The following is an 8,772-nucleotide window of genomic DNA, read 5'->3' as shown; positions in this document are numbered from 1 at the left end:
TAGTGAAGTCATGTTACCTGGTGAGGTGGTGTTACCTGGTGAGGTGATGTTACCTAGTGAAGTCTTGTTAACTGGTGAGGTGGTGTTATCTGAGGAGGTGGTGTTACTTGGTGAGGTGGTATTACCTGGTGAGGTGGTTACCTGGTGAAGTCATGTTACCTGGTGAAGTCATATTACCTGGTGAAGTCATGTTACCTGGTGAGGTGGTTACCTGGTGAAGTCATGTTACCTGGTGAAGTCATATTACCTGGTGAAGTGGTGTTACCTGATGAGGTGATGTTAACTGGTGAAGTCATATTACCTGGTGAAGTGGTGTTACCTGGTGAGGTGATGTTAACTGGTGAAGTCATATTACCTGGTGAAGTCATGTTACCTGGTGAGGTGGTATTACCTGGTGAAGTCATGTTACCTGGTGAAGTCATATTACCTGGTGAAGTCATGTTACCTGGTGAGGTGGTTACCTAGTGAAGTCATGTTACCCGGTGAAGTCATGTTATCTGGTGAGGTGGTGTTACCTGGTGAGGTGGTGTTACCTAGTGAAGTCATGTTACCTGGTGAGGTGGTGTTACCTGGTGAGGTGATGTTACCTAGTGAGGTGATGTTACCTAGTGAAATCTTGTTAACTGGTGAGGTGGTGTTATCTGAGGAGGTGGTGTTACTTGGTGAGGTGGTATTACCTGGTGAGGTGGTTACCTGGTGAAGTCATGTTACCTGGTGAGGTGGTATTACCTGGTGAAGTCATGTTACCTGGTGAAGTCATGTTACCTGGTGAAGTCATATTACCTGGTGAAGTCATGTTACCTGGTGAGGTGGTTACCTGGTGAAGTCATGTTACCTGGTGAGGTGGTGTTACCTAGTGAAGTCGTGTTACCTGGTGAGGTGGTGTTACCTAGTGAAGTTGTGTGACCTGGTGAGGTGGTGTTATCTGGTGAGGTGGTGTTACCTGGTGAGGTGGTGTTACCTAGTGAAGTCATGTTACCTGGTGAGGTGGTGTTACCTAGTGAAGTTGTGTGACCTGGTGAGGTGGTGTTATCTGGTGAGGTGGTGTTACCTGGTGAGGTGGTGTTACCTAGTGAAGTCATGTTACCCGGTGAAGTCATGTTATCTGGTGAGGTGGTGTTACCTGGTGAGGTGGTGTTACCTAGTGAAGTCATGTTACCTGGTGAGGTGGTGTTACCTGATGAGGTGATGTTACCTAGTGAAGTCTTGTTAACTGGTGAGGTGGTGTTATCTGAGGAGGTGGTGTTACTTGGTGAGGTGGTATTACCTGGTGAGGTGGTGTTACCTAGTGAAGTCGTGTTACCTGGTGAGGTGGTGTTACCTAGTGAAGTTGTGTGACCTGGTGAGGTGGTGTTATCTGGTGAGGTGGTGTTACCTGGTGAGGTGGTGTTACCTAGTGAAGTCATGTTACCCGGTGAAGTCATGTTACCTGGTGAGGTGGTGTTACCTGGTGAGGTGGTGTTACCTAGTGAAGTCATGTTACCTGGTGAGGTGGTGTTACCTGGTGAGGTGATGTTACCTAATGAAGTCTTGTTAACTGGTGAGGTGGTGTTATCTGAGGAGGTGGTGTTACTTGGTGAGGTGGTATTACCTGGTGAGGTGGTTACCTGGTGAAGTCATGTTACCTGGTGAAGTCATATTACCTGGTGAAGTCATGTTACCTGGTGAGGTGGTTACCTGGTGAAGTCATGTTACCTGGTGAAGTCATATTACCTGGTGAAGTGGTGTTACCTGATGAGGTGATGTTAACTGGTGAAGTCATATTACCTGGTGAAGTGGTGTTACCTGGTGAGGTGATGTTAACTGGTGAAGTCATATTACCTGGTGAAGTCATGTTACCTGGTGAGGTGGTATTACCTGGTGAAGTCATATTACCTGGTGAAGTCATATTACCTGGTGAAGTCATGTTACCTGGTGAGGTGGTTACCTGGTGAAGTCATGTTACCTGGTGAAGTCATATTACCTGGTGAAGTGGTGTTACCTGGTGAGGTGATGTTAACTGGTGAGGTGGTTACCTGGTGAAGTCATGTTACCTGGTAAAGTCATATTACCTGGTGAAGTGGTGTTACCTGGTGAGGTGATGTTAACTGGTGAGGTCATATTACCTGGTGAGGTGGTGTTACCTGGTGAGGTGATGTTAACTGGTGAGGTGATGTTAACTGGTGAAGTCATATTACCTGGTGAGGTGGTGTTACCTGGTGAGGTGATGTTAACTGGTGAGGTGATGTTAACTGGTGAAGACATATTACCTGGTGAAGTCATGTTACCTGGTGAGGTGGTGTTACCTGGTGAAGTCATGTGACCTGGTGAGGTGGTTACCTGGTGAAGTCATGTTATCTGGTGAGGTGGTGTTACCTGGTGAGGTGGTGTTACCTAGTGAAGTCATGTTATCTGGTGAGGTGGTGTTACCTGGTGAGGTGGTGTTACCTAGTGAAGTCATGTTACCTGGTGAGGTGGTGTTACCTGGTGAGGTGATGTTACCTAGTGAAGTCTTGTTAACTGGTGAGGTGGTGTTATCTGAGGAGGTGGTGTTACTTGGTGAGGTGGTATTACCTGGTGAGGTGGTTACCTGGTGAAGTCATGTTACCTGGTGAGGTGGTATTACCTGGTGAAGTCATGTTACCTGGTGAAGTCATATTACCTGGTGAAGTCATGTTACCTGGTGAGGTGGTTACCTGGTGAAGTCATGTTACCTGGTGAAGTCATATTACCTGGTGAAGTGGTGTTACCTGGTGAGGTGATGTTAACTGGTGAAGTCATATTACCTGGTGAAGTGGTGTTACCTGGTGAGGTGATGTTAACTGGTGAGGTGATGTTAACTGGTGAAATCATGTGACCTAGTGAGGTGGTGTTACCTAGTGAAGTCATGTTACCTGGTGAGGTGGTGTTACCTAGTGAAGTTGTGTGACCTGGTGAGGTGGTGTTATCTGGTGAGGTGGTGTTACCTGGTGAGGTGGTGTTACCTAGTGAAGTCATGTTACCCGGTGAAGTCATGTTATCTGGTGAGGTGGTGTTACCTGGTGAGGTGGTGTTACCTAGTGAAGTCATGTTACCTGGTGAGGTGGTATTACCTGGTGAGGTGATGTTACCTAGTGAAGTCTTGTTAACTGGTGAGGTGGTGTTATCTGAGGAGGTGGTGTTACTTGGTGAGGTCGTGTGACCTGGTGAGGTGGTTACCTGGTGAAGTCATGTTACCTGGTGAAGTCATATTACCTGGTGAAGTCATGTTACCTGGTGAGGTGGTTACCTGGTGAAGTCATGTTACCTGGTGAAGTCATATTACCTGGTGAAGTGGTGTTACCTGGTAAGGTGATGTTAACTGGTGAAGTCATATTACCTGGTGAAGTGGTGTTACCTGGTGAGGTGATGTTAACTGGTGAAGTCATATTACCTGGTGAAGTCATGTTACCTGGTGAGGTGGTATTACCTGGTGAAGTCATGTTACCTGGTGAAGTCATATTACCTGGTGAAGTCATGTTACCTGGTGAGGTGGTTACCTGGTGAAGTCATGTTACCTGGTGAGGTGATGTTAACTGGTGAAGACATATTACCTGGTGAAGTCATGTTACCTGGTGAGGTGGTGTTACCTGGTGAGGTGGTGTTACCTGGTGAAGTCATGTGACCTGGTGAGGTGGTTACCTGGTGAAGTCATGTTACCTGGTGAGGTGGTGTTAACTGGTGAAGACATATTACCTGGTGAAGTCATGTTACCTGGTGAAGTCATGTTACCTGGTGAGGTGGTGTTATCTGAGGAGGTGCTGTTACTTGGTGAACATTTACCTTGTGAGGAAGCAGAGGGCCTTGGGCAGAGAATGGAGGTTGTTTCCCTCCACGATGAGGATCTTGAGCTCCACCAGAGCTTGAATGTTCTCTGCAAGGTTCTCCAGACGGTTACAGGCCAGGTGAAGGAACACCTGCAGGGACAGGGGAGGTGAGTGACAGACAGGTGAATGAGACTGCCAGTTGGTCTCTCCTTCACCAGCTTTCTTTGGCTGAATCCAAATGTCTGTTCTCTGGACCTCTAAGACTGGAGTCCTATGTACCCATAGATGGATTACCGCATGGGCAAAGTGGGCGTGTGCCCAGGGCCCCAGAGCCAATAGGAGCCCTTGGCCTTCAGAGTTGTTGGTTTTTTTGGTACAATTTAAAAAAAATAATGGAATGAATGTGGTTTTGAAAATGTAGTATGATAATAAGATCATTTGAATGTTTTAGAAATTATAAGATTAAATCAGTAATGTGTGATGACACAATGACGTAAGTACCTACGCTGGGGGTCAAACATACAGCGCGTTTTCAAAATGGAGAAGCGGGCGCTCAGTGGATCAGCTAAACGAAAACAATGGAAAGAAAAAGAAGCCAAATTCCATCCATCTCAACATTTTTCACCAGAAAATCGAGGCAAGATCATGGTACTCATAGCAGCGGTGCCAGTAAGACTGTATCTGACGCTTCCTGTCACAAACTGCGAGGGAGAACGGTCATTTTCTCAAATGGCCAGGATAAAAAATGAACTTCGGACAAAAATGGCCCAGAGACGGCTTAACAGTTTGTCACTCATGGCCATAGAGGCCGAACTGGTCCGAGAGTTGGACTTTGATGACCTTATCAAGGACTTTTCCTCGAAGAAGGCCAGGAAAATGTGTTGTTATGTGCGTAATGGGAAGACCGCCTTTGCATGCGCACTGTTTGTGTGTGTAGTCAGGGGCCCGTGGCGAGTTTGTGTCCAGGGCCCGTGGTCATGATAATCCGTCTATGTATGTACCGTGGTGTGTTCACTGTCATTATTTTATTGATCAAATGCAGAATGAGTGGATTTCTCTGTATCACACCTGTGCAATCCGTTAGTTGGAAGGTGTGATGAAGTCCTGACATTTTTCTTTTCATCTGATAGGTGTGAACGTACCAAAGCCTTCATGTTGTAGACGCAGCCCGGGAGGTGAGCGATGTGGTTGTGACTGAGGTTGAGTTTCCTCAGTCTGGTCAGGTTGGAGAGAGAGGCAGGCAGCGAGGTCAGCTGGTTGTTGGCCAGACTCAGCACCTGAGACACAGAAACACAGGTAGACAGAGCAGGAACAGAGAAACTTCACTTAACACCTGTTTTATTTCAACAGCTTCTGTAAGATCTTAACACAGTTCCTGGAGTCCCACAAGGCTCCACCTTAGGTCCTGTTTAATTCTCCTCATATGTGTTTACTTTAGTCTTTTATTGTTGGAAATACAACCTCTTCTGCTGTTTAATCCCTTCTTCAGTTAGTGAAAAATAACCCCAAGTCGCTCATTTTCAGCAGACTCCTCCTCCTTTAAATGCTCATACAAGTGTAAGAAATATAGATCTCATCTCTGAATCAAAATAACTGCATTTTTTACATCAGCGTATGTTTAGGGGAATACGCCTGCACATGTTTTAACAGTAGTATCAAGCCTCTTAAGAAGGAGCTGTGTGCAGTCTGATAAATGTCCTCAAGTGATGTCACTTGAGTCAGTGTCGGCTGAAGGAGGATTACAGTCGATTGTTTCAGCAGGCAGCAGTTCTATGAGATGTGATTGTTATTCTAAGTGTGTGACAACATGACAGAAAGGATCCCTACAGAGATAGACCTTTTTGTTCCAGAGGAAGATGATTGTTTTAACCACACACAGACGTTACATCGCTCTCTGCAGACACACCAGACTTGTTAGTTGCTTATTTCCACATCCAGCAGTCACAGAGCAACATGATCATTCGTGTGGAGTCATGTTTGTGTCACCTGATCATGCTAAGATTAATGTTGTCTCTCTACGAGCTCTGTGTTTGTTCTCCACCTCCTCCTTAGGGAAATATCTGTCTCTGAAGCTGCTAAAAGCTCCACGACACCAGCTGGTCTCTGGCTGTGCAGTAAGTGTTTCGAGTGAACCTGAACAGTAACCAGATAAACTCTCTATAAAACTCCTTTCAGCCAATAATTCACTTTGATGCATTATGATATTTCAACTGTGCATGTAACTGTAAGTGTGCACAGTTACTCAATAACCAACTCTTGTCTTACATGACCTTACAAACACCAGAAGGTTTCTCTCTGAATTAGAGAAGAAACAGCTGTAGCGTAAAAGCACAAGTGTTTTCAGTGTGCAGTACCTCCAGTTGTGTACAGGCTCCCAGCTCCTCAGGAACTTCAGTCAGTCTGTTTCTGTAGCCGAAAAAAACTCGGAGTCTCCTCAGCTGTCCGATCTCTGCTGGCAGGCTGCTGAGCTGCACACAACACACGGGACATCAAATTTCAGCTTATCAAGCACACAGTGAGGACGACGGACGTGTCAAGGAATCACGGTTCTTTATGGTGCTTAGCTCCTGAGAGGCAGATCGCCGACACACGTCACCAGCTGTCAGCATGAAGAACTCGAGACATGAACTTACAACTGAAAAAAAGTCATAAAAATTAAACATAAAACAATCAGGACAAAAACATGGAACGAACTTTACAAGACGTTTAACAAGTGCTGTAACTAAATCAGTCACATTAGTTTGTGTGAATATAATGAGAACACATCTTCATCGACTTTATCCAATAAATTATTATGGAACATTATCACAGCCTTTGTTGCTGTAATGACTGCTGTGTGTAGGGGGCGCTGTCACTGCTTTACACTGTCAGCGTTTGAGAGCACAGATGAAGTGAAGGTTGAAGGGGGAAGAAGAGGAGAAGGAAGGTCAAGAGAGGACAGAAACTGGATCCTGGTGGATTAGAGGGGAGATTATAACTTTATTTATGCAGCAAACAGAGCAGCTGCTGCGGGGGGGGGGGGGGGGGGGGGGCGTTTAAACACTGTCTAAACGTAATGTTAGCTAGGAAGGGGTGCATGCTAACGTTTGCTGTTTTCAGACTGACACTAGCCATGGCATTGTCATCGGCTCATCGGTCAGGAAGCGTGAAATGATGTATGCCTTTATTGTATCCTGTAACAAACTACACTGTTAATTAGCTAGCCAATAAATGCTAAAGTTAGCTATTGTTTAATTTTTACTTTCTGTTGTTTTTCAGTTGCTCATCACCTGGAAAGCAGTGAAATATTAACGATGTGCCAGACAGGTTCCTCTTTCAGACAGCTCAGGAGGAGGATTGAACAGGAAGTGTCAGTGGACAGGTGCCTTACCTGGTTGCCCCACAGGTTGAGGACCACCAGGTTAGACAGCAGAGCCAGCTGAGGAGGAAGAACCTTCAGACTGTTCAGAGACAAATTCAGCTTCTCCAACTCCAGCAGCTCCCACAATTCATCTGGGACCTCCTGCAGGAAGAGGCAGAGAAGAAGAAGAAAACAGGAACCAATGTTCGATGTAGCGATCACTCACACGGCTCGTTGTCGCTGGCGAGCTAACAATGCTAACACCAGTCAGAAACGAAATCTCACTCATCTATTTTCTTCTAGCTGTTCTGTTTTGATCCATCTGGCATTTGATTCACCATCACGTCTTCTAATATTTAGTTTTTACCAACCCATAGTTTACCGGCACACAGGACAGAGAAAAGCAGGAAATTCTCTCAGATGTGAAGCTGGACGTGGTGGATACTGAAAAGTGACTTCAACATCTAAAGGGAATTTCTTCATGTTTCATGTGGAAGTCTGATCACGCCCTCTCTCTGGAATAAATACGGCTGAATACCCAGTCTGTCTAAACACGGTTAAATGTCTCCTTGACCATAAAATCCTCTGCTTTCATATTTTCAGCCACTTTCTCTCTTTGTTTCGAGTTTTGTTGCTAGTTTGCAATTTAAGCACAGGTGAAGACTAGAAGCTGAAATAGCCCGTCGTTGTCCCGGGACACCAACTACTGAAGGAGGTGCTGGAAGAAGCAGCAGAAGGTTGAAAAGCTCAACCATCATTAACCCTGAATGTGTGCTCACGAGAGCGGCAGCCATCTTGTTTCCTGTCAAAGTCGTACCTTCAGTCCTCGGCGAGCCAGACTCAGGACGTTATATCCAAACTGTTTGATGATGACTCGTCGGATTTTGTCCGCTGACGTCAGACTCTCCTCCCTCCCTACGCTCCTCCTCTTCTCCTCCTTCACCTCTTTACATACTGCTCCTCCCATCCTACCCCAAGCTGTCTCCCCTCTCCCTGGGACCTCTTCAGTTCTCCACTCTTCCTCTCCACTTCCTCTCCCTAACCTGTCCAGGTGTTACCCTTGTGTCCAGGTGGTGTCCAGGTGTTACTCTGATGTCCAGGTGGTGTCCAGGTGTTACTCTGGTGTCCAGATGTAGTCCAGGTGTTACTCTGGTGTCCAGATGTTGTCCAGGTGTTACTCTGGTGTCCAGATGTTGTCCAGGTGTTACTCTGGTGTCCAGGTGTTGTCCAGGTGTTACTCTGGTGTCCAGGTGTTGTCCAGGTGTTACTCTGGTGTCCAGGTGTTACTCTGATGTCCAGATGTAGTCCAGGTGTTACTCTGGTGTTCAGGTGTTACTCTGATGTCCAGATGTAGTCCAGGTGTTACTCTGGTGTTCAGGTGTTGTCCAGGTGTTACTCTGGTGTCCAGATGTTGTCCAGGTGTTACTCTGGTGTCCAGATGTTGTCCAGGTGTTACTCTGGTGTCCAGGTGTTGTCCAGGTGTTACTCTGGTGTCCAGGTGTTGTCCAGGTGTTACTCTGGTGTCCAGGTGTTACTCTGATGTCCAGATGTAGTCCAGGTGTTACTCTGGTGTCCAGGTGTTGTCCAGGTGTTACTCTGATGTCCAGATGTAGTCCAGGTGTTACTCTGGTGTCCAGGTGTTACTCTGATGTCCAGATGTAGTCCAGG

General features: G+C 46.3%; 1 protein-coding gene across 1 annotated transcript in view; it reads right to left on the bottom strand.

Moving 5' to 3' along the window:
• The window catches only part of LOC138596023 (leucine-rich repeat-containing protein 30-like), a 12,991-nt gene extending 4,219 nt beyond the window's left edge, over positions 1 to 8,772 (bottom strand). Inside the window, exons 1-5 of the mRNA XM_069667588.1 lie at positions 7,922 to 8,772; positions 7,135 to 7,266; positions 6,119 to 6,232; positions 4,907 to 5,041; positions 3,781 to 3,914 (exon numbers count right to left, since the gene is read on the bottom strand). Of these exons, the coding sequence (XP_069523689.1) occupies positions 3,781 to 3,914; positions 4,907 to 5,041; positions 6,119 to 6,232; positions 7,135 to 7,266; positions 7,922 to 8,071 (665 nt within the window). The 5' untranslated portion in view covers positions 8,072 to 8,772. The remainder of the gene's footprint in view (positions 1 to 3,780; positions 3,915 to 4,906; positions 5,042 to 6,118; positions 6,233 to 7,134; positions 7,267 to 7,921) is intronic.

This window comes from Semicossyphus pulcher, unplaced genomic scaffold (assembly GCF_022749685.1).
Source record: "Semicossyphus pulcher isolate SPU_LCO1_2020_fin unplaced genomic scaffold, fSemPul1.0.p SCAF_18, whole genome shotgun sequence".
Lineage (NCBI taxonomy): Eukaryota > Metazoa > Chordata > Actinopteri > Labriformes > Labridae > Semicossyphus > Semicossyphus pulcher.
The sequence above is the reverse complement of the archived record's forward strand: the minus strand, read 5'-3'. Positions and strand labels throughout refer to the sequence as shown.